Raw genomic sequence first — 26320 nt, 5'->3', positions numbered from 1 at the left:
GTGGCTGATTTGTATGAAGTTGCCGCCTTAAATTAATTCGTGCCGCGCCGAGGAACGATCCGCTCGATTCGGATATAAAAACCAAAATTGTTACAGACTGGCAGAATTCGCTTGGTATCTGACAAAACCAGTTTCTAACCGGGGTCTATTTCCCCAACTGGTAAGGTCCAGGGGTACGTTGGTATCGCGATTCGAGGCGCGTGACCCGAGGCCTGTGCCGAACCAGCTGGCGTTATAACCCCGAAGATGGCGGTGGTTGAGTGATGCTGAATATGTAACATTTGGCTGTCGAGAGAAGGGTGCGAAAAACCCAAACTGGTTACGGACAGTGATTGACGCACTCGTCCGAATCCCGCCACCGCTGAATCCTTAACAATATATATCATGATATCTAAAAACTTGTGGACGGATTTGGGCAAAACTTGGTGGACAGGTTGTGAGTGTGACAAGGAAAAAATTATTCGATTCTGGTGAAGATCTGAATCTGGATTCGGATACACCAATTTTCGAATTCCTTCATTGATTCTTCATCATTGAGAGATGGGGCCAAAAACGATATATGGCATCATATTTCAAAAGCATTGTATGGATTTTGACAAAACCTTGTGGATGAGCTGGGTAGGTGACAAGAACAAGCCGATTAGAATTTTGTTGAGGCCCAGATGCAGATCCAGCCTATCAGTGGGATACAAAACATAAAATGTTCAACCTGGCAGAGGTTTGCGCTCCATCGAGTGCTGTTCTTGTTGGCCGCCCCCATCCTCCCATGTGGCGGGAGACAGTTTTACAAGTGTGTGTGTGTGTGTGTGTGTGTGTGTGTGTGTGTGTGTGTGTGTGTGTGTGTGTGTGTGTGTGTGTGTGTGTGTGTGTGTGCGTGTTCATCCAGGCCATAAATTTTTTTCTATGATTTGAGCTTTTCTCATCAAATTTTCAACAAATGTTCATTATAGGAATGTGAAGAAAGTGATAAAAAAATTGGGTAAAAATATGAAAGGGCAAAGTCATAGTGATTATAAATATCCCATATTATCCCCGTTGTAGCGCGTCAAGCGCAAGACGCTCCGTTTTTGGTTCACGAGTCAGTAAGTGACCACTATATTCGTCATGGGTGTGTGTCTGCCTGTCTGTCCCGATCATAGCTCCGTGGGTTTTGATCCGATCCTGATAAGATTTGGGTGGGAGGTTTGTATCATGATCTAGTTGTGTTTTCCTGAGAATGGGCGTGGTGCGCCCATTATGGGCGGAGCCACGCCCAAAAAACATGTGTTTTTAGGGGGTAGCCAATTTCAAGTTACATCTTCTCCGAGGGGGTTTGTCGAATCTGGCAGTGGTTTTGGTATTTGGTTAGCCCAATGGCACCTGCATAGCCCCACGGAGCTCGATTTTTCATTTTCATCCCAAGGTCAAGGTCACCAGGTCACGAACTTAGAAAATGTCAAAAAATCAATAAATGGGCCATCGAGCTCCTCGGGTTTTCACCTGTTTTGAATGAAAGTTGGTATGCAAGTAGTGCTCTTCGTGGACTACAACTTTCATCATTTACGTTTTTCCCGATTCCCGCCAGTTTGCCCGTGGCGTCCCCTCAAAGGTCAAAAAATTAAAAGGCGAACCGTGTACATTGCTCGTAAACCATCACCGTCTCCAGACTTATCTGTTTTTAAATCGCTTCAGTGTTTCTTTATTTCCTTCCTTCCTTCCATGTAAGTGCTTCTTCATCAGGATGAAGATTACCACACTGCAATTTATTTACCATTGAGCTTCAGTGTGTTTGTCCAGGCCATCACATTTTTCCCAATTGAGCTTTTGTCATCAAATCTTCAACAAACCTTTATTTGTTTACAATATTTTTTAATGTGGAAAACAATTGAGCATTGGTGCTGAATTTGCTCCGAAAATGAATAAAATTTACAAAGTTTTATTAAGTGTCGTTTTCATCAAGTTTAGTTCAAGGACAAAGCGGATGCAGATGGGCTTTGCATTTTCGGATGCTTTCTAATTATATATGCATTTAATTGAAATATCTTTACCCTTAAACTCAATATATGTCTGTCTCTGACTCACTCTTGACCAAAACAAGATTATCGCTCCATAGAGCATTTCAACCCAATGTTACCGCTACACTCTCCGGATGCAGCAAATTCTATTTGTCTTGCAACGATTACCGTTCACCCCAAGATAACATTTTTGAACAACTCTTTACATTATCGCCTTCACATTTACTTCCTTCAAAGCATTCCATTTATGAATGGTATTGGTGGCAAATTAAAGTCGAGTTGCTGACTTTATTGAAAACACAGGCCATAAGTATTCCAGGAAATGGAACATGATCGCACAGATGCCACAAATCCAAGCTGTTCAATCTGACAGGCCTGTCATGAAAGTCCCCCAAAAACCATCCACAATCCCTTTGCCAGCTCTTTCCTCATTCATGGGCAGGCAGCAATTACCACAGCAGTGACCGGAATGGCGACGGATGCCAGGCACCGGGTTTACATCAACCATTGCTGTCACGACTCAACAGTTCTTCTCAAGCCGCACAGCCATGCACGACCAACAGAAGGCTCGCATTACAGTTTCAAGACACAGATTAGATGGAAGATAAGTCAGAATTAAACTGTTTGAGGACGCGGATGAGTGCGATGCATGGTTTTGAGTTCAAAACATGAATGATCGTTTCGTAGCAACCTTTGTTCCGTCATTATCAATAATCCTCATTTCATTGTTTGACTCATTGTACCCTGCAATGAGTCCATCAAAAATTATTAACGATATAGGAGTACATTAAAGAAAAACGGATTTTTCATCTTGAGATCTTGAAAATGACCAGGTAAGCGATATCTCGAAGAGTTATTGTGAAAACACTTTAGAAGGCAAAGAGCTCATGGTTCAAGAAACTACTGTTGAGTGAATGCCATACGTGATGTTACATGCTTTGTCTGGGGAATTGGAAATGTGTTCAGGCCACGTCTCTCAGCAGTGTCTATTTTTTTATCAAGTTCTGCACACAGAATAAAAGATCAACCGAACTGCAAGATGGAATGCTTGTTTACAGCAATCTCATATCTCAGACTAGACATTGTTTCTGAAACTCCTAATCAATTCAAAAAACTTTTATCCTCCAACTTTCCTTTGATTTCTTAATTAGGTGTGCCGCCATTGCGCATGCGCCTCGCTGGGGCAACCGCTCCTCATTCCCACAGATCAGAGTAACCCTATCATGCCGTTTATAAATCGGAGGCACACCACGATCGCTGGCAGGGCCTCTGAAAACCGCCCTGTCTGATGTTCCTCATTTCTTTCTAATGATCGAATTAATATTCATTGCAAAGTGTAAATGTAATGGCATTTAAATTAAAGTGCCATTTCCAAAACTACAGGATGTGCTTCCCAAACCAGCAAGGCCCGACCATGCTCCGCGTGTGCTCTACCCCGCACCAGATGCTGCAATGTGTGTGGAATAACAAAGAGGTTACGGTCCTTATAGATATACCCATCCTCAAAATCTCCCACAATCTCGCCTGCATCGCTATTTCCCCGAGATGGATTTTCGGTTGAAAGTGCGATGGAGATAAAAGTGCTGTAACAGAATGCTATAAATGAGGACTGTTCGAAAATGCTTATGAACTTGTCAAGAGATGTAGCATGATGTCAGAGAACTTGTAATTCTCTTTGTTCACAACAGTTTGTCCAGTGGTAACACTGGCCACATTGTTGAGGTCAAAATTTGCTCCAAATGTCAGCACAATGGCTCGTCATCACTTTGCAGGATGTATAATAGTATAATTACAATACGATAACCTTCATTACACATAAGGCCTTGAATAATAGCTTTTTTGTCTTTTAAAGTGACAACGACAAGTATATCGATTCGAGCAGAGGCATAGTTTTGTCTACAAACTCTTACATCTGAACAAGTGCTGTGACGCAGCACAACTTGACATTTTGGGAATGAGGAAACACAAAATGCTGTCCATGGAAACGTACAGAATTTTGCGTTTACTCTCTTCATTATCGCGTGCAGTTGAACAGCAAGCAGCAGAAGTGACACGAACCAAACTAGAAGGGTACTCAGTAAAGCGCAAACCTCCGCTGTGTAAAGCCTGATCCATCAGAACATATCAGGCACAATACATTTTTGAGATATCGTGCTATATATCGTTTTGGACCCTGTCTCTCAATGGTGAAGAATCACTTGAAAAATTAAACAATTCTCGTATCCAGATCCGGATTCGGATCTTCACTGAAATTGAATCAATTCTTCCTTGTCAAACACCTAACCTGCCCACCAAATTTCATCTGGATCCGTCAACAGCTTTTTGAGATATGCTGCACACAGACAGACACACAGACAAACAGACAGAGAGGGGTGAAAACATAACCTCCAACTAGAACGGCACTCGGAAGAGTGCATACCTCCACCAGGCTGAAGAGTTTACGTTTTGTATCCCACTGATAGGCCGGATCAGCATCCAGACCTGAACCAAAATCTAATCAGATTGTTCTTGTCACCAACCCAACTCATCCACCAAGTTTTGTCATAACCAATCGACAACCTTCTGATATATCATGGTCTGCTGTGTTTAATTTTTGGCAGTATCTCTTAAATTGTGCAAAATCACCAAAAAAAATTATAGTATCCGGATCCGGATCTAGATCTTCACACCAAAATTGAATCAAGTTGTCCGTTTCACCGACCCAACCTGTCCACCAAGTTTCGGACAAATCCATCCATAACTTTTTGAGATATCCTGCTCACAGAAAGACAAACAAATAGGGGTGAAAACATAACCTTCGTCCACATCCGATGACAGAGGTATTAAATAGTGTTTGCAATGCCTTGTAATTCTGGGAACGATGAGAAAAGTGGTGCACAAGTCAAATCCTTCAGGAATGCTACCCCTTTCATCATGTGACGTTGACCTGCACCGGTGTATCAAGTGTTGATCATTTTTACTATTTTGTTATGAATCAACCAATTAGAAAGCGCCATAATGGTATCCAGACTGTGAAACCCTAGTCTTACCAACAGGGGTCGTTTTGGACCCCAGGCATACATTTTGATGTGTTGTTTATAAATTTGTTTAACAATGTATTTTATGTTTTATTAGTTTGTTTACCAATATGTGCTGGTAATAAATATACGTGATGTTTTAAGATCCCACCTTGCTGCTCAGAGTAACAAGCAAATCCTTCCTGGGGTCCGAAAAGACCCCAGTTGTTTTCGCCCAATTTTATGCATACATGATTACTTTGCATGGTATTTGTATCGAGCAAGCCCTCCAATTTTTTTTAATGCCTTTGTTTGTTTACTTTATCACTAAAACATCATCCGATCAAAATAATTATGTTTCCTCATTGATGTGAAACCAGCAGATTGATTGAAATTTAGTGCTTCTTTCCCAGCTGGAAGGTAAATTTTAGATTTACTTTTATTTTTCTTGTATTTGTGGACTTCGTCAATCAAACACCATGTTCAGTCATTGATGTGAAACTTTGGCAGATTTAGTGAAATTGAGTGGTTTTTGAGTTGTGGTCCGAAGAGAACCCGGTTGGTAAGATTAGGTAGTAAAATATGTTGGTAGGACGAGAGTTAAAAGCACAGAAAGTCAGAAAGATTCCTGGGAGTAGAAGTGCGAATCTAAAACCATACGACAAACGTGTAGAGAACCAATGTTTTGGCGAGTGAAGGATACACCATGATAAAAACTGACAAAAGACTCCATATTGTACACCGCCCCTCCCTATTCCATTTCCAGGCGTGGCACAGCGTCATTCGCCGGGTGCCAAAGGCATTGATGCCGAAGGCCTTCGGTGCCAAATGATGATGCGTGCATACTCATCTCTCTATCGAGTGCAGCCTGTGGCTGCTGGTTGTATCATCGGTTGGGACGCGGCTATGCCACTGATGCAGTGTCCCCTTACCAGTACACTGGTACTCATTTTGCTGACCTCGGAAGGATGACAGGCTGAGTCAACCCCACCTGGTGTTAATCCAGCGACCAACGGGGCTTAAACTCAGGACCCGAGGATCCCAAGCCGCCACCCTCACCACTAAGCCAACACCAGGCTGTGCATACTCATACTGCATACTCATCCCAAAGGGCATACTCACTTTCCAAACTGTTTGTTTTCTTAGTTGTTTGTCCGGGTGATATCTCAACCATCCTTTGAACTAAGAAGCTGAAATTTGGACACAATAGTGAACAAGTGTTTTGGCAAAAAGGAGTTTTAAAATTTTTTTGATCAATCAATTAATTGACTCATTTGTTGGGTTTTTTTGGGGTGAATTACTTAATTATTTAATTTTCAAAAAGTTACACATTTGGATGAAACAATGGTGGCTTAAGGTAAACTATTAGCCAATTGATTAAGAAAATAATTAGTTTACGATTATTATTTATTTATTTTAACGACACAATTAATCACCCTATTATTGTAAACCGCTCCCTCACAATTCTGTCTCCATGTGCTGCACGGTGGCATCGCCGGGCACCGAACGCGCCCCAGCAATATCGCGTGCTGGAGGATTTGTTATTTATTTGTTTGGCATGGGGGCGGTGTACTTTGAATGTAGCTCTATTTGTCTTGTTTCAGTTGTTTGTTTGTTTTGTATGTAGCCTGTGGCTGCTGGGTGTATCATTTTCTGGAAGCGCGGCTGTGCTGCTGATACAGTGATCCTGTTTCCAAAAAACTAGTACTCATTTTGCTGACCTTGGAAGGATGATCGGCTGAGTCAACCCACCTGGTGTTATTATCGAAGGCACGACAGGGGCTTGAACTCAAGACCCTCAGATCTTAAGCCAGCCACCTTCACCATTAAACAACACCAGGCTTCATATTTCAGTAGGACCTATGTACGTCTGAGACTCTGAAGAGGGTACATCAAAACATGACTGTTAATCATCCATTAGTGGTTGATGTAGAAATCTGAAACTATCTCAAAGCTCTGCTAAAATCTGGAGGGCGAGCTAATTAAGTGATAGATGAGAAAAGATACTGCCAATGTGGCTTGCTTTAAATACATGTGATAATGCTACCTGGAGAACAAAGAGTAAGATACACATGAAATGACATCATATCTTCATTGAACATGAAGCTGTTCAAAAAATGGTGTCGAGAATAGGTAGCATCAGAATCCAAACAATGTGGGATGAGCAAAGCCGGAAATGTGTGCTCTTTATGGAGCAATCTAAATCTGTATTATTCAGCAATAATCAGGAACAGTCTGTTTGATATTAGAAAAAATGGTTTCATAATCAATCTAGGTACATCATCTACAAGGAAGCATGGTGGAGGAATGGCCTAGCTTAAGACTATGCTTGACAATGGTCATGGTCATTTAAGCAAAGTTGATGGCATGTTGACTGCAAACAAATACAGGCAGATTCTGACCATCATGTCTTTCCCTGAGGAACACAACTCATCAAACAAGGATTAATTTTCAAGCAATTCGATGATCCTCAGCAAACAGTAAATATAGCAAAATAATTAGTGATGGTTAAGAGGCCAAATTAATAGAGTACTTACAGCATCGGGTCAGGTCAGGTGTGGGAACATGTGCCAGAGGAGCGCGTCACTGCGTCCACTTTCCACCGGTACAACAGGGGCCTTCGGCTGGCCATCCCCCAGGCAGATACCTGGCCCATCCCCATCTCCTTGAGATGCCGATGAACCTGCTGCAACTACGAGGCACGTGGTCGGCCCATTGGCCTCCTACACTCACGAGACTCCCTCGCTGAGAGAATCTGGTGAGCAGGATCAGCGTCAGCAAAACGAGCCACATGTCCATACTGCCACAGCTCATGCTCATGGACTATGCAGGTAACAAATCTCATTTGAGTCTCTCTCAGCTACCACTCGTTGGACACAAAGTCCGACCAGAGATAGCCAAGGATTCTCCGAAGAGACCTGGTACCAAAGGAATTAAGTCTCCGTCTCAGATCCCTGGTCACAGTCCAAGTCTCACATCCATAGAGCAAGACTGGAAGCAGCAAGGACCTGAAGACTCAGACTTTCGTTCTCCTGCACAGGTACCGGCAGCACCACACCCCATGATCCAGTGAATCCATGACTTTTCAGGCAGAGACATGAATATCTCTGCCAAGGTAAGTGAATCTCTCCATGACCTCAACATCCTCCCCACAAACAGGCACAGACAGGATAGCAGCATCCAAGATGTCATTGAACACCTGGATCTTAGTTTTGACCCAGGAAACCCACAATCCCAGAGGCTCTGACTCCTTATTCAGCACCTCGGGGGCCCCCAAAAAGGATATCTAAAGTCTCCACAAAGATAACGCCATCATCTGCGAATTCAAGGTCAGAGATCTTTACATTCCCAAATGATGCACCACAGCTTGATCTCTCCGACATCCTCCCCAGAATCCAGTCCATATAAGTGCTGAAAAGTGTTGGGGCCAGTAACAACTGGAAATAACTCAGAGATGGTACCACCACATCTCACAGCACTCTCAGTACCAGAGTAGAGTTCAGACATCAGATCGATCAGTTTTGGTGACACCCCATGAAGACTAAGAATCCTCCAGAGGACATCCCGATTCAATGAATCAAACGCTTTACAGAGATCAACATAAGCTGCAAGCAGCCCCTGCCGAAACTCTCGTCTCCATTCGGTGAGGACCCAAAGAGCAAGGATACGGTCAATCGTTGACCTCTTTGGTGTAAAGCCTGACTGCTCTGGACGCTGGTGCTCAAGCAGATGGTGGCGAACCCTATCAAGAATTATCCGGGCAAGACTCACAGTATGGCCTGCAACAAGTCCAGGTATGAACATTATTGATGTTATGAGAGTTTTTACATTGACAGACTGTCAAGGTGGACATCTCTCTGGCTGTTATCAGAGAACCACCTCAGCACCGTTGCGTCTGTCATTTCACTCAGGCTGACTGGCAGGGTCTCCAAGCAGCCATCAAACTTCTAGACTGGTCTCCCATCGCTACTTTATCCAACATCAACTCATCCTGGGAATTCTTTAAAAAAAAAAAAACTTTCTCTCCCTCATGAACAGATTTATCCCCTCGAGTCTTCAGTTGTCCTACCCTTCCTCCCGCCGATTGCTTATTGAAGATTGTGGTGAGGCAGTTGTCCTGAAACAACTTGCCTTTTCCTCATGAAAAGCAAACACAACTGAGGGTAATCTCAGTTCCTTCCATAAACCTCAGACCAAGTGTGTATCCCCCCCTCAGGAGAGCCAGAAAACAACATCTCTCCCAGCTCAAGCCTGAACTTTCAAACCTCTCTCCCTCCTCCAAATCCTGGTGGCATCAATTCACATCTGTTTCTGGTGTATGCTCCCCCTCCATTCCCTCCCTTTCCTCAAATGGCCGCACTGCTGATACCGCACGTGAAAAGGCTAAATGCCTAAACTCAGTGTTTGCATCGAAATCTTGTATCCAAAACCCATCACTTTCTGTACTCAACTTACACAGTCGCACCCAACTGTCCCTGGACTCTATATTCTTTTCTCCTGACAAAGTGGAGAGCTTGCTGTCAAACCTCGACTAAAATTCTGCAACCCATCCAGACGGCATCAGCCCACGTGTCCTAAAAACCTGCTCCTCTGCGCTTGCTCACCCCCTGTCTCTGTTCTATTTACCCTATCATTTGCTCAAGGTCATCTGCCATTGCTTGGAAATCAGCAAACATTAATGCCTGCATAAAAAAGGTGCAAAAACAGATCCCTGCAGCTAAAGATCAATCAGATTTCTCCCAATCATCAGCAAGGTTATGGAATCCATCATCGCTTCAGACATCAAATCCTTCCTCTTCTCCAATGGCTTGATTTCCGATCATCAATTTGGTTTCAGACCAGGTCACTCCACCCTGGATATGCTGCTTCTGCTCTCCCAACAATGGATGGAGGTCCTCAATGCCAGACAGGAAATCCGAGCCGTATCCCTGGACATATCACGTGCATTTTACACAGTCTGGCACCCTGCCCTGCTCACCAAACTCTCTTCCCATGGTATCCAAGGCCATCTCCACTCATGGCTCGCAGACTTCCTCTCCTATCACAGTCAACGTATGGCCCTAAATGGAGTGTTTTCAGACCTCTTCCTGTCCAGGCTGGAGTACCTCAAGGTGGCGTTCTGGGCCCTTTTCTTTTTCTGGTTTTCATCAACGATCTCTCGGACTCTGGAAAATCCTCTAGATCTCTTTGCTGATGACTCCACCCTCTGTCCTACCATCTGTCATCCCTCAGACCAGCCAGCAGCAGCTTCTTTGCTTACTGCAGATCTGTGCAAAACCACAAACTGGTCCAACATGTGGAACATGTCCTTCAATCCAGACAAATCTCACACTCTCACTATGTCTCTCCGAAAGGACCATTTGGCAACCCCCCCCCCTCACCCATCCACTTTCTCAACAATCTTCTGGAAGAAGTCCTTTCTTTCAAGCTCCTGGGTCTCAACATCTGCCATGACCTTTCCTGGGAAAGCCACATTTCCAACCTGGCCTGCAAAGCCAGTCTCCGAATGGGAATCCTCCATCGTGCAACATCCTTCTTCGGCCCACCTGAGCTCCTGACCACATGCAAAGGTTTTGTCCGCAGCCTGATGGAGTACTGCTCTCCCCTCTGCGCTGGTGCTCCTGCCTCCCACCTTTCTCGGCTTCACGCTGTGGAAACCAAGGCATTTCTGATCATTGGCATCTCCTGCGAGTCTTTGGGCCTCTCACTCTCTTACCAAAGGCAGGTCAGTGGTCTTTCTGTCTTCTACCATCTCCTCTCTGGTCTCGCCCCCCCCCCCTGTTGTGTCTGCGATTTATCCCCACCATATTTCAGCAGGGCGCTCAAGGTCTGCCAATAACCCCCTTCTGGTAAAACTACCACAATCACGAATCACTGCTCACCTTCACTCTTTCATTCCTCTTTTTTCCCTACCTTTGGAATAAACTCCCTCACTCTGTTTAATCCCATTCTTGCCTCCAGGCTTTCAAAACAGCTGTTCACCACCACCTCTTGTTGTCCCCCCATCCAAACCCTCGATCTTTTCTACCCCTGTTAATCCACCCCAAACTAACCTCCTTCAAATTTCCTGCTTTCCTTCCTGATTTCCCTGTAACGTCCATCTTGTATACCCCGTGTTCCCCACCCCATCCCTTCCACAGATCTCCAAATGTCTCTGTTCCCCACTGTTTTGTCCTTCCCACTCCCGCCCCTCTTGTCTCATGCCCCCCTTGCTGTGCATTGTGTGTTAGCTCTCATATGGGCCTTGAGTAGGTGTACAAAAAAATAATAAAAATTCAAACTGGAATGGTATAACAGTGAGGAAGCAACTCGGCTGAATTGCGTGGCATAATACAGACCGTTTAGAGCAAGGTTCCATTGTTATACATTAATAAACTCCATGGAGGTGTGACAATGAGGTTCAATAAGTTACTCGATGTGTAAAGCAAAGGAGTCACAAACAAAATACTCCTGCATTTTACAACTTTTTAGCTTTTCTTTGTGTATTTCCTGAAAAATTATTGCAGCAACAACGCAATTTAATTACTTACTCGTTTTTGAATCCACATGTGTATATATATATATATATATATATATATATATATATATATATATATATATATATATATATATATATATATATATATATATATATATATGTTGTTGTTGTTCATCTTTCGGCTGCTCCCGTTAGGGGTCGCCACAGCGGATCATCCGTTATGATCCGCATACTGATTTGTCACAGGTTTTACGCCAGATGCCCTTCCTGACGCAACCCTGGTCGCCTCTTACGACACAGGGATCAGGATTTGGGTTTCGCCATGATTCCGGGCTGCTCTGCACCCTGCCCAGTGCAGAGCCCCCGTCCTCAAGCGATCCTCCAACCCAAGCCTCCGAGTAGCCGGATTACAGGCGCACGCCACTACGCCCGGATATATATATATATATATATATATATATATATATATATATATATATATATATATATATATATATATATATATATATATATATATATATATATATATATATATATATATATATATATATATATATATATATATATATATATATATATATTACATCCATAATTAATCTAATTGCTGTAGGTTGATGCAATTGATTACAAAGTGCTTTCAGTTTTATCACAGAACATGAATCAAAGCACATCCGGCTGACCTCTCGAGCTCCATAATGTGTTTGTCTTTGCCATTCTTCTCGCTTTCCACCTCTTTGAGGATCTCCAACAGACGGTCAACCTCGAAGTGAGCCTGCGACGTTTCCTGGATGCGCTGCGCAACTTCGGCCTCCAGCTGCTGGATCCGTTCACTGCCCCGTGCACGGTCTTCAGCTTCTTGGGCCTGGCGGGGAATTGCGGAGCAAGAAGCGAATGGCAGCTTAGAGGCGGAAATACTAATAGATGTAGCAACAGATATGCCAGGCATGGAACATAAATCATGTCAAGTTCATTCAACAACTCCTCCATTCCCAACTTTGCCTTTCCATCTTTTTTCATCTTAATCTTTCCACATGCCGCGTGCGTCATCCAGATCTCTGTTCCTTACATTAATTAACATGATTTCCATCTTGAACTGCAAACGACTTTGCAGAAAATAATATGGCAGAAAAATGATGACTGGAAAAACATAATGAGCTAAAAGGGGGAGAGAGCTTGAGAGTTTTTGGATAAATCATGAAAAAAGAAATTGTTTTCAAGAACTTTGGGAAAAGCTTGAATCAAGGAATGCAGTTTGACTGAACTATGGTATCTATTTTGGATAAGAATGGAATAGTCGAGACTATAAGCTTTATTTTCGATGCTTGCACGAGCTAATCAAATTACACGGTACACAGGCGTGACAGTTGTGTGGAGCATCAAGCTAAAGGCTGCGGTGGGTCACTCTTATAGCAATGATGCAGGACTCTGGAATGGAATGGAACTCGACAGAGCATTCTGATCAAATCTAAACAGGATGTTGCAGAGGACAGAGGGCTTTCGACATCAGGAGCATGAGTGTATGGAAGATGTGGAAAGCAAAGATAACAGACAACATGCCAGCATGTTTCATAACTTCAGCACAAAGCTGACAACCATCGTAAAATTGGACACAAGTTGTGTGTATCCCCTCGTTTCCACTGTTACTTTGGATTTGGTTGTGCACTGCATTAATGTATATGTATATATATATATATATATATATATATATATATATATATATATATATATATATATATATATATATATATGAAGTCTTTCAAAGACAGCTGGTGTTTGGTCCAATCCTTCTCCTCTCTCTGGAAGTGTGTGACCGTGCCTGAAGTTAATCATGCAGTGCTTGAAAGATGGCCAGAAGGCCTTGAGAAGACGCAAGATACTTTGAGGTTTTGCCAGAAACTCAGACTCCATGATGTGACTTGACGGCTTGCTCTTCTTCAAGTTTCCGTTCGAGGCACATCAGCTAAAAGCAGTTGATTTGAACGGTCACGTAACATCAGAACAAGCAACATGTTGCTGACATGTTGAGAATGAATTTGAAGAGTGAAGAATGCAATGCATTTAGAAATGATACATCAGATGTGCACCAAGCATAATATAAAGTACATGGCAGGCTCAGTGTTGAATATATTTCAGTGTTCTAATAAACGATTATATTAGTGATTATCAGGTATGATGCTGCATCACAAATTAACATCACGGAGTCCCTTCGATGGGTGTACCACACATGGTGGCGTCAGCTGGTCTGGATGTGAAGATCCCAGGGTGCATTTTCTGAAGAATTGGTGAGTTATCACTGGCATCCTGAAGAAATTACAAATTTGCACCACCTCAGTCAAACATGAGGCATGGCCATGTGGTTCATGAAACACTTGATCCAAAAAAAAAACATTCCTCAGCCAACCTTACAAGTGGGTGGGAAGATTTGGGGTCTCTAAAGTCATCGTAGTAGTAATCATAGTCATCCAAGTCGTAAGTTTGAGCTGTTGCATTTCTTCAACAATAATTGAATTCCACTTTTCCTTAAATTTTTCAATATTGAGGCTCATTGTCATCTCATTGTAGTCCTCCAGATCAGGTCAGGTATGGGAGCATGTGCCAGAACAGCGCGTCGCTGCGTCCACTTTCCGCCGGTACTCCAGCGGCCTCCGTCTGGCCATCCCCCAGGCAGATGCCAGGCCCATCCCCATCTCCTTGAGATGATGGTTAACCTGTTGCAACCATGAGGCACGTGGTCGGCCCACTGGCCTCCTCCACTCATGAGACTCCCTCGCTGAGAGAATCTGATGAGCAGGATCAGCGTCAGGAAAACGAGCCACATGTCCATACAGCCGCAACTGACGCTCACGGACTATGCAGGTAACAAATCTCATCCTAGTCTCTCTCAGCAACCGCTCGTTGGACACAAAATCCGACCAGCGATAGCCAAGGATTCTCCGAAGAGACCTGGTACCAAAGGAATTAAGTCTCCGTCTCAGATCCTTGGTCAGAGTCCAAGTCTCGCACCCATAGAGCAAGACTGGAAGTACCAAGGACCTGAAGACTCGGACTTTCGTCCTCCCGCACAGGTACCAGCAGCGCCACACCCTATGATCCAGTGAATCCATGACTCCCCAGGCCCGACCCAGACGTCTATTGACCTCTGACTCGCAGCCAGCAGAGACATGAACATCACTGCCAAGGTAAGTGAATCTCTCCATGACCTCAACATCCTCACCACAAACAGACACAGACAGGACAGCAGCATCCAAGATGTCACCGAAAGCCTGGATCTTAGTTTTGACCCAAGAAACCCGTAATCCCAATGGCTCCGACTCCTCATTCAGCACCTCAAGGGCCCCCAAGAGGATGTCTAAAGTCTCCGCAAAGATGACTGCATCATCTGCAAAATCAAGGTCCGAGATCTTGACATTCTCAAACGACGCACCGCAAGTTGATCTCTCCGACATCCTCCCTAAAATCCAGTCCATACAAGTGCTGAAAAGTGTGGGGGCAAGTAAACATCCCTGACGAACTCCAGTAACAACTGGAAATAAGTCAGAGATGGTACCACCACACTTCACAGCACTCTCAGTACCAGAGTAGAGTTCAGACATCAGATCGATCAGTTTTGGTGGCACCCCACAAAGACCAAGAATCCTCCAGAGGACATCCCGATTCACTGAATCGAACGCTTTACAGAGATCAACATAGGCTGCAAGCAGCTCCTCCCGAAACTCTCGCCTGCGTTCGGTGAGGACACAAAGTGCAAGGATACGGTCAATCGTTGACCTCTTTGGTGTAAAGCCTGACTGCTCTGGACGCTGGTGCTCAAGCAGATGGTGGCGAACCCTATCAAGAATTATCCGAGCAAAGACCTTGCCCGGCACTGAGAGCAGCGTCACCCCTCGGTAGTTGTTGCACTCTTGGCGATCACCCTTCCCTTTCCAGAGAGGGACAACAAGGCCCCTCTTACAGTCAGTTGGGATGATGCCTGTGTTCCAGGCAGAGCACAAAACTGCATGCAACGACACGAGTGCAGTATTTCCACCAGCCTTGAGAAGCTCGGCATGGATGCCACAGATCCCTGGAGCTTTGCCCCGTTTCAACTGGTTCACCGCAGCCCGTGTTTCCACAAGCGAAGGTGGACCACAGTTGATTCGAGGGTCAGCAACAGGGATTGTAACACCCTTGACGTCCAACTCGACAGCTGGGGGATCAGCCTGGTACAACCGCTCAAAGTAACCGGCCCAGCGGGCCTTCACTTCAGACTCCTCTGTCAAGAGCCTCCCACTCTCTGCTCGAACTGCAGTGCTCCGAGGGATGGGCTTGGATGAACGTAATGCGCGAATTCCCCTGTAAGTGGGACGAGAATCACCTGTCCACAGGTGATGCTCTACCCCCTCACAGATTCCTCGCACATAGGCCTCCTTGTCCACCCTCAGTGCACGTACAGTTTTACGCCTCAGCTCCCTGAACAGCTCAGCTCTGCCATTCAGCCTGGCCCTGTGACTCTGGTCAATGGTATCCAGTGTCCCTTGAGAGACAAAATTCTTCTTTGCCCTGCGGTGAGCTCCAAGGCATCCACCGGCAACATCAAGGACGGTGGTCTTGAAGGCACTCCACAACTCTTCAGGACCCCCAAAGCACCCAGACCCCCCAAGTGTCCACTCAGCCTGTTCGCAAACTCCTCAGCTACTCTCTCATCCCTGAGCTTGGCAACATCCAGCCTATGCTGGGATGATACCATTCTCCAGGATTTAAGGTGCAGCTTTAGAGTTGCTACAACAAGCCTGTGGTCAGTATTGAGGAACTGACCACTCAGGTGAGACCCTGCAGTTCTGGATCATCCTCCAACGACCGTCAATGAGGACATGGTCAATCTCCTTTGCCACACCGCCAGCGTTGGAATACCAAGTCCAGCGATGATCTTGTGAGCGCTGAAACCATGAACCAGCCACCCTAAGTCCATGACTTCTTGCAAAGTCAAGGAACTTAGTGCTATTCTGGTTCATAGTTCCTGACCCATGGGGACCAACACACACCTCATAACCATCCCTATCAGTTCCAGTCGATGCATTGAAATCCCCCAAGACTAGAAGTGTATCTCGTCTGGGGCACTGATCAACCACAGACTCGAGTGTGGCATAGAATGCATCCTTCATGGTGAGATCACTCGCCTCAGTCGGAGCATAAACAGAGACCAGGGAAATGACACCTAAGGAGTGGCGAATCCTTTATCTCATAATACACTCTTTGACCAGTGTTACCTCAATTATCATTGGGGTCAGCTTATTGGACACAGCTACAGCAACTCCTTGGGTATGGTAACCATCAGAGCGACCAGACCAATAGTAGGTGTAACCACCCACCATTATCTCGCCGCAATCCGGTCTCCGAACCTAAGAGAGAGCTGCAATCCCGATGTCCAAACGCTTGAGCTCAGATGATAACAGAGACAGGTGATCATCCTCTCTTAGGGATAGGACATTCCAGGCACCCACCCGAAGGGACCGCCTCAGGTTAACCCAAGGAGAACGCTATCTGGTAGACGACACCTCAGCACCACTCCGACACACTCTCCCGCAATCTGACCCAGGGATGTTACCCCGTGGTTTCCCTCCTATCATCAAAGATTGGAGGTCCCGAAGGATTTGCCCCAATCCCGTCATCCGTTGAGCTGCCCTGCGAAGGGAAGCTGCACAGGAGCTACTCCCATGGAGTGGGTTTTCAGATTTTTTTGCGTTTTTGCGTTTTGCGGAATGAAGGGTTTTACGGTGGCCGGAGTGCAAATCCTGCCCCCCAACCTCCTAATAAGAAGTGACCCAACTGCAGGAGGACGTCCGCAGACACAGTTGGGCATTAGATATGGATGGCCGTTGGCTCACAAGGAGCTCCTCCGCCCTTTGAATATATCTCCGACGTAGTAGTCCTCCGACGTGAATATATCTCCAACCAATTAATATGTGGTGCTTGAGGCACCAGAAGTTACACAGCCACATCTTACCCGACCGAGAAAACCAATGCTTGAAGAATCTACAACACAAAGGTGCAGTGAAATCGTGTCATAATGCCATCTTGTACAAGTCTAATTCCCACCAAGTGTGGGGTCACAAGCAATTTCAACACATTCCATATATGCAACTATTGTTGTTGTTATTTTACATCTTATCATCCGATCTTGATTTTCAATAAAATTGTCTAATTTGGTACATGCATTACCCACACGAGTGGGCACTCCCACCCTCCGTGGGGGAGTATCTTTCTCGGCCCACCTTCGGTGGGCAATGTGCTGCGGTGCAGTCATGGAGATGCACTTTCTAATTTAAGTCATTTTGGAAAGAAATTTTATTGATCGCAACATATCATACTCAATATTGTAAGATAAAGGAAGATGATTTGTTCATCAGTGTTGTAATCATTGCTGTTGAAGATGGAAGAATTGAGAAGAATACGATGAGTGACGAGGTGGGGAAACATGAGGTGAGGAAAGCGTGTGATAAAGATGCTGCACCACCTCGATGGACCGTTGCTTGCTGACATGGATAAACGCGATAACACCCAATTGGTCAGTGCCACAACCAATCGACGAGTGAATATTGGCGACATAGCTACAGCCACACAAGCTATATTTATTACAGTAGATATATTTTGTAAATCAGGTAACTCTTTCTATAAATTGTTTGTCCAATAATACTGTTCTATCCAAAAGTGTCATCACTATGTTTTCCAGACATCCTCTAATATTTTCTTGATTTTAATAAAAATAATAAGAATACATTGCGATGGCTTGTGAAGAGGAATCCTGACCACAATTCACGGACCGGTGTTTGTATCTGTTTGTCGCACACCTCCTCCTGCAGTTCAGGGCCGATTACATCCAGTCTTGCTACAGAGGATCAGCATAACCTCAATTAGTGTATACGGGTTTTTTAAATCTTTGCCGGTGGTCTTTGGGTGGGAAGGGGGTGGAATGCAAATTCTCTTTGTAAAAGTGTATCGTGTCGTGCCGCCTCCAGGTGGGGAAGGGTATTACAAGTCTCCGCCATTTACAGTACAGTATTCGATCTGTCCCCACGTTTTCCAGCACTGTGAGATGTTTTGAATTAAAAGTGGCAGGTATGTTTCTGCTTCATGCACATAAGTCGGGTTATTTATTTTTAGATCATCGTGGAGGATCTCTAAGTCTTACTCACGTTGTTGTTCTTGTGGACTTTTTTGTTTCACAGCCTACAGTTTTCATCTAAACTTCCTGAAACTTGGCATATATATGTAAAAATTCCCTGCGCAGACAGTAACGATCTCAGATTTTGAAAATTCCTCCGAGAAAAAAAGTTATGACGTCAAAATATCTCCGCTAATGGAAATCGCCGAAAAATTTATCTCCGAAACTAGGCAAGCTTTTTGAATTCTGTTTGCGGGAATCGGACAGGGCATTAGCAGAGATGAATTACCGCACATATGATACATCACTATGACGTCATATCAATTTTATGATGTCATTCCTATTTTTTTGACATTTTTTGTTTCACAACCCACAGTTTTCATCGGATCTTCGTGAAACTTGCCATGTATATGCAGAAAGCCCACGCGCAGGCAGTAACCATCTCCGATTTTGGAAATTCTTCCTAGAAAAAAAAAGTTGACGTCATAATATCTCCGCTAATGGAAATCACCTATACCATTATCTCCGAAACTCGGCAAGCTGTTTGAATTCTGTTTGCGGGAATCAAGCCGGGCATTAGCACATACAATTTATCGCAAACCTGATACATCACAATGACGTCATATTCGTTTTTATGACGTCATCATTAAGAGTACGAGGATCTTAGCTCATTTGAGCTTGTTTCCTATACAGAGCTGTCAGTTGCCTATACACCACCCAAATAAAGGTATGCATCAGAATAACGTGGAGCATGCTTGGAACAAGATTGCCCATAGGTGGGTATACTGTTGTGGTATTTACAATCATAAAGATAATATGACCATCCCTGGCCGCTCCCGGAGAAAGCAAGTGATTTCTAGTAATAATAACAAAGGTTCTATCATGAGAGAAGTGGAAGGATTGAAAGAGTATGAATGCAGGTTTATATTTTTGTTTGATCAAAATTGGCGCAATTGTTTCAAGATAAAAGAAAGGAAAATATTTGCAATCAAAGAAGCTGACTTGATAACGTTGAGGAGGCAATAATTAGGTGAAGATCTTAGACTCCATGTATATACAAACTTAGTTTCAGAACATCTTACCATGTTGTTAATGTTTATTTTGTCATATCATACATTTACCGTCGATATGCCAGGGCACACAAATACTGACTGAGATATGTATGTATCAACAATGGTATCCACATGCAAAAATAGTTATAAGCACAATTCCCAGACCAGTACGAGTTCCAAAAACAAAGACGATAACACCAATACACAAACACAACATACCTTCCTCAAGGCGATCAGTACAAACAATGCCACAACAACAATAACTAGATGGCTGTGATCGGAGATCGCTGATGGTTCCCAGTATAGCCAACTCATAATATTGGCCAATTGTTAACACTTGAAATTCTGTCTCATAATGAAAGAAAACGTTTTTTTTTTTTTTCCAGAAAGCATGACACAACGAACACAAAGACTAAACACTTAATGCATCCCTCTGGGAATCATACCAACAGGGAATAACAAGGAATTTGGCACAAGAAGAGACCATTCAGCCCATCATACCCACTGCGGGGGGAGGGGGAAGGGATTTTTTTTCCTTGTGTCGACAACCTGACCCTGGGTACTACCACCACATATGCAAAATATGGTGGAGATTTGGCCAGCCCTGTTTTTCTCTATAATTTTGAGATGTACATACATACATTGCGTACCATATTTTTCATCCTAAGAGTCGTTGTGGAGTACAAGTCGAATTGGATAATTTTCCCATTTGTCTTTCCTTTATTCATAGATAAGTCAATTTAGAGTATAAGACAAAGCAAAATCAACTACGATAGTCAGAAAAACTGTTCGTCAGAACAATACGGGTGTTAATTCCTCGCTGACACTCACAACACATTGCTAACTACGGTACTTCCAGTATCATGGATATTAATGAGCTGTTTTGTGCATATTATTTGAATTACTTTGTGGGACGACCTTTCCGATGAATGAGGAATGTAAATAGTTTTTTAACATGCTTGTTATCATACAGAGGTACCGTATTTAAAACAAGCTACAGAATCAACACCATGCAGCACTGGCTCATAACACATCACATTTTGTCGAAGTTCATGACTCCTTAAGAACAATAAAAAATTGACACCTGACACTAATTATAATACAAGCACTCATTGTTTGTCCACCTAGCTTTGCGGCCACAATTAGCCTTCTTGATTTTTCTCAACGCAAGATCTGTCTGTGTACAAATGTAGTATTCGTATTTCCCCGGTGCTCTGATCGCAAAAATCCCTCGGAACCTTGGTGACAACTTATCCACTCCGGTTTCACCATGTGGCCTGTTCAATAGCTCCATCGGAGATTCCTCCATTCTAGATTTGCTGAGCGACTCACCTGAAAGCCTGATCATGGCGAGGGGAGCACCATATCACTCGGGGATTACCTCTCATTTGCCTTTCCAGCCTACAAATTATTTCAGCAGTCCATCTGAGACATAAGGTTCTGATCTCTTTCCTCATAACCCATCTACTCCACGTCCGCGCCTCTCTCATCCCGACAAACTATTTTGGAGATACATTTTGCTGAGTATCCCTGTAACTGTTCATTCAATTGTGCATTTGTGTATTTAATTTGCTCTTTATTGATTCGTTTCATATTTATCTCGAATATATGGTTAAGTGAGGTTAAAGTTGTTAGGATGATGGAAAATGTGTACTGGTAATGCATCTCTCCCCCTCCCTCCATTATAACATGACGTGCATCAACCATCAGAATATCTCATCTGCTTAACATCGTTTTGCCTTTCTTGTGCACTTTCTTTCTTAAGGGGAGAATCACACTTTCTCGGAACACATCCACAAAGTTAAGTGGAAACTTACAGTAATCTTATATATTATTTCCGAGTTTGTGGTTTCGTGTCGCGCTATCTTCGACTTTGTTCTGCGCTCGAGTAACGTGATATTCGGCTTACATTATCTCAAAGACCATATGAGGTGCATGGTACAAAAAAAGTAAATAAAATGGTTCTGAAACAGTGAAATCGTATTCCACTTACTGCATTAAAGTATAATTACTACTGATACTCTGCATCAGTTCCTTTCTCAAACACACCCACCCCAACATGTCGCGCAGAGCGCGGGTTATGCAAGTGTGTCATAAATTCAGACTCATACACAATATTTCAGATCACACTTTGCAAATTTTTTTCATTTATACAATTCAATGTCTTGAAACATAGATAAGTCAATTCTGAGAATAAGTCGAGGCCCGGACTTTCAATGTTATGCAAATTAGAGTCTATGGTTAGAATGTTCGATGGAGGTGCTGTGTAATGGACTTGTGTACAAGGTAAAGTGTTTATCACTTAATATATTATCCTATAAAGTGGTGTATGATTAAAGTTATTCAAATGAAGTAAAACTCTAAATAAAAGTAGTAAATGAATAAGTTTGAATAAGGATATTTCATTGTAATGTTGACTGACTGACTGGACACAACTTTGAGGTTGTGGGTCCATTGATGTTGAATAATCTACTGATGTGGACCTGCGACTGGGGTTGTGGATCCGCTGTTTGGAGAAGTTTTGGGCTGAAAGGATCGAAACCTCGTTGAAGAACGGTGCCCAGCTGATGACCCTGGCAGTTGCTTATAAGTTAAGGTTATAACTTCAAATAACATAGCTTTTGTAAGTCTTTTGCAGTATAAAATATATGCGTGTTTGTGTGGTTTTATATATGTGTTTGCATGTGTATGTATATGTACGTATGTATAGATGCAAGTGTGTGTGTGTGTGTGTGTGTGTGTGTGTGTGTGTGTGTGTGTGTGTGTGTGTGTGTGTTGTTATGTCTGGCTTCCTCCTTGGGACGATGGTGCAGTAATTGATCTTTATTCTGATTAATTATCATGTGAATTAAATATTATCCCCCTATGTGCTCCCAAAAGATGTTGCTTGATTAAATCAACCCTCCCCCCACCCTCCCCACCCAAATTCCTCAACTCTTCCCCCCAATTTCCTTACCACACTTACTCAAACACCCCTTCCCATCACACCATCAGTCCTCAACCTTTCCTTCCAACTCCAAATCCTCAACCATCCACCCCCCCCCATACCCCCAACCTTGCCAACCCCAAATTCTCCACTCCCCCTTTCTTCCTGTTCTTCAAAGAGGAGAGCATTCTTTACATCATTTATATATATTACTTCAAGTATAATGCTGAATGCATGTATCCACATGCAAAAAAAATCCACATCAACATCCACATGCTGAATAATACCAAAGTTGTATTATTCAGCATTGTACGTGCTGTGGCTACGACGTATATCTGTTCAGACAGTAAACCTTTAAATATTGTGAGGGTTACCTTCCTGTAAAATGCCATAATATTCAAAACCACGAAAGTTAAAACCAATTTCGAATGGGAATAGGGGGTTCGGATCCTGTGCATCGAGAAAATAGAGAAAGGTGGGCAGCTGCCAAAAATAAAAACATCACAATTGAAACTGGTATGGCACTCAGTGGAGCATGTACCTCCGCTCGGCTGAATAGTTTATGTTTTGTATCCCACTGATAAGCTGGTTCTGGATCCGGACCAAAACCAAAATTGAATCTGCTTGTTATTGTCACCTAACCAACTCATCCACCTCGTTTTGTCATACCTTGTCCACAACTTTTAGAAATATCATGCTATATATCGTTTTTGACCCCATCTCTCAATGGTGAATAATCACTTAAAAAATTCTCGGATCTGGATCCCGATTCGAGTCTTCACCAAAATTGAATCAGTTCTTCCTTGTCACACACCCAATCTGTCCACCAAGTTTCATCCGAATCTGTGTTCAACTTTTTGAGATATCCTGTTCACAGACAAACAAAAAGACAGACAGACAAACAGGGGTGAAAACATAACCTCGATCCACCATCAGTGGCGGCGGTAATAAACTTGTAAAAGAAATATAAATTGGCTTTGTGATGAAGTCTCCTGCTGTGTTAATGTGATTTAAACATTGAAAAGCAGATTAAACATTGCTCATCCCTTCTGTAATGTGTCTAAAGCCCTCACCATTGCTCCCCTATAAATCTCTAAAATTGTTTCCCTTTGTAATCTGTCGATGTTTCTTTTATAAATAGTTCTGCAGCTCTGGAAACCAGGGATAAAATAACGTAAAATAAAATCACTTTTGTCCATCGTTTTACGCTTCAGTGCCATTATTAACGGTGTGCGCGAAACAAAAAAAGGCTCGTGGTGCAAGATAATTTACAACTCATCTCAAAAACCGCAATTGGTCGAAATTAAGCCCTGCGAAAACGAAATCGTGAAATCGTGATATAAAGAGGTTGCCCGCAATTGGTCAAAACCTCAACCAACCAGCTCTCACCAAATCAATGATCCCCAGGTGGCTGGGACATTCATATTGTTGTGATTCTGGAAAACCGCATGCCTATGAGGCAATTGTGTACAACATGCAGAGATCCCATGATAGTTATTATCCCCCGCCAACCAACGAAGTTGGCGGGGAATGTAGAAATGGGTTCCGTCCATCCGTCCGTCCGTCCGTCACATTTCGTTTCTGGAGCTTAACTACAAATCCCCTCAAGATATATTTACGAAATTTGGTACACATGTCAAGCAAGAGGTGAGCTGGTGCCTTTTGATATTTTCTTATTGATAGGTCACATGGTTTGGCAGCCATGTTGGATTCAAGAAAAATATTAAATAATGTTTTCTCTGGAATCACATAACCTAACGAAGCAAAAATTTGCAACTATCATCTTCCATCATGTCTGCATACATAGTAAAAACTATGATGTCACAAGTCACATGGTTTGGTGGCCATCTTGGATAGAAAAACACACCTCATCCGATTATCACGAAACTTCACACACGTATTCCACTGGAGGATTGGAGGCAGAATCTAAATGTATGATGTCATAGGTCACATGGTTCATCAGCCATCTTGGATTGAAAATTAATAAATTTTAAAAATGTTCTTCTCCAGAACGGCTGGACAGATTGGGGCAAAATTCCACATACACTTTCCCCAGACATCCTTTCAGAAGTTTGTTAATTTCTAATTGATAGGTCACATGGTTTGGCGGTCATATTGAATTTACCCTAAAACCTTCAAACATCTTCTCCAGAATGGCTGGTCAGATCAAGGGGAAACTTCACATACATATTGCACACGCTTAGTGAATATAAGTTTGTTAATCCTCATTTACTATGGCGGGGGATATCGAAGACTTTGTCTTTAACAGATGCGAGTTTCAATAGTATGCATGTTCGTTCGCCCTTTCCATATGTATAGTGGGTAAATGGGAAATATGCATTGCATAGGGCTCTTTTAGTTAGGTCTCCAATCTTCAATCTCCGTGCTTCTTCTTCCACTCCTTTGCCCCACGTTGTGTCTCTCATACGAAACATGCAAGCAAACCAAGCAAGCAGCACAGTGAGTGCTGCATGTGCATCTGCGCACCAATTTTATATTCAAACTGTGCACCAATTCTTAACTGTGATTTCACCTCAGACCTTCATTCTGCTCACCATACTGTACCATGCTCACCACAACCATTTTGTATGACTACCAAAAATACCCACAACAACTCATGCTTACATTTTAATTACAAACGCGCTCGTTATTGACGACATCGTTACAAGGAATTTCCACCTCTTCGCAACAACGCCACATTACAATCTCTTCACAAATACCACAATGTACTCCTACTTCTCTACAACCGCCGCAAATGCCACATATTCATCGAACACTCACCACAGCCCTGAGGGACACTGAGGAGACAACGGTCGGGTTATTTCGTGGCAAAACTCGAAGCGTGAACGTGTGCTGGAGCTTGTTTGAAGACATATGGGAAGTGCAGGGATTTCCCTAAAATCTCACATTTGAATGGAGGCCAGCGCATGCTCAGGGTCAGAGAGCGCCTCCAAAAACCACGGCCCCGTGTTAAAGTCGGGGCTCCTACGTGTGGCAATGTTGGTGAGTAACTGTACCATATTTCAGTTTCAGGGCCTCGCGGGGCGTGGCTATGAACGCGATGGACAAATGGCGAAGCTTGATTTCACCAATAGCCTCGTTTGATTTGACTTTTGGCTCTTCCCCTCATCCAGGGCACAGAAAAAGAGTAAATGCAGCAAATGTTTCGTGAACCATGTACTTCTGCAGTGCCGAAGCCTTGAAGCCACGCAGGACATGTCACTGTGCAGGTGTGGGTGGGGAAATCCATGCACGGGTGCGAGTGAAAGGTTGAGTAAATTGCCGGTGTGCGTGCACATTTAGTATGGAACCTGATGAGGTTGGAGGAATGTGTGGGGAGGAATGCGAATGCGTGGAGGGGACCATGGGGAGGAATGTGTGTGTGTGTGTGGGGGGGGGGAGGTGGGGAGGAATGTGAGGGGGAGGTGGGGAGGCATGGGGGGACGAGGTGGGGATGAATGTGTGGGCGGACTGCATGCAGGCAGGCCTTTACCAAATAGCATTAGTTTTGATTTTTAAATGTTACCGCCTGGTTTTATAAAGAACACGGCGGTTAGAAGGAAAACACTGCTGGTTAGATGTGTTGTATTGCCCCGGTAATGCCCTGGTATGCTGCCTTCCCATTCCCTCCCCTCCCCTCCCCTCACCTTCCCATTCCCTACCCTCCCCTCACCTTCCCATTCTTCCCTCCCCTCCCCTCACGTCGCCTTCCCATTCCTTCCTCTCCCCTCAC

At 43.7% G+C, this 26320-nt stretch overlaps 1 protein-coding gene across 4 annotated transcripts in view; it reads right to left on the bottom strand.

Moving 5' to 3' along the window:
• The window catches only part of LOC147008854 (ERC protein 2-like), a 498963-nt gene that overhangs the window by 336832 nt on the left and 135811 nt on the right, over window positions 1-26320 (bottom strand). For all 4 annotated transcript variants that reach the window (XM_085864636.1, XM_085864633.1, XM_085864635.1 and 1 more), the window contains exon 14: window positions 12149-12330. In XM_085864636.1, coding sequence (XP_085720762.1) covers window positions 12149-12330 — 182 coding nt within the window. The remainder of the gene's footprint in view (window positions 1-12148; window positions 12331-26320) is intronic.

Source organism: Eptatretus burgeri, chromosome 18 (genome assembly GCF_056783735.1).
Source record: "Eptatretus burgeri isolate ZD-2024b chromosome 18, Ebu_testis_v1, whole genome shotgun sequence".
NCBI classification, from domain to species: Eukaryota; Metazoa; Chordata; class Myxini; order Myxiniformes; family Myxinidae; genus Eptatretus; species Eptatretus burgeri.
The sequence above is the reverse complement of the archived record's forward strand: the minus strand, read 5'-3'. Positions and strand labels throughout refer to the sequence as shown.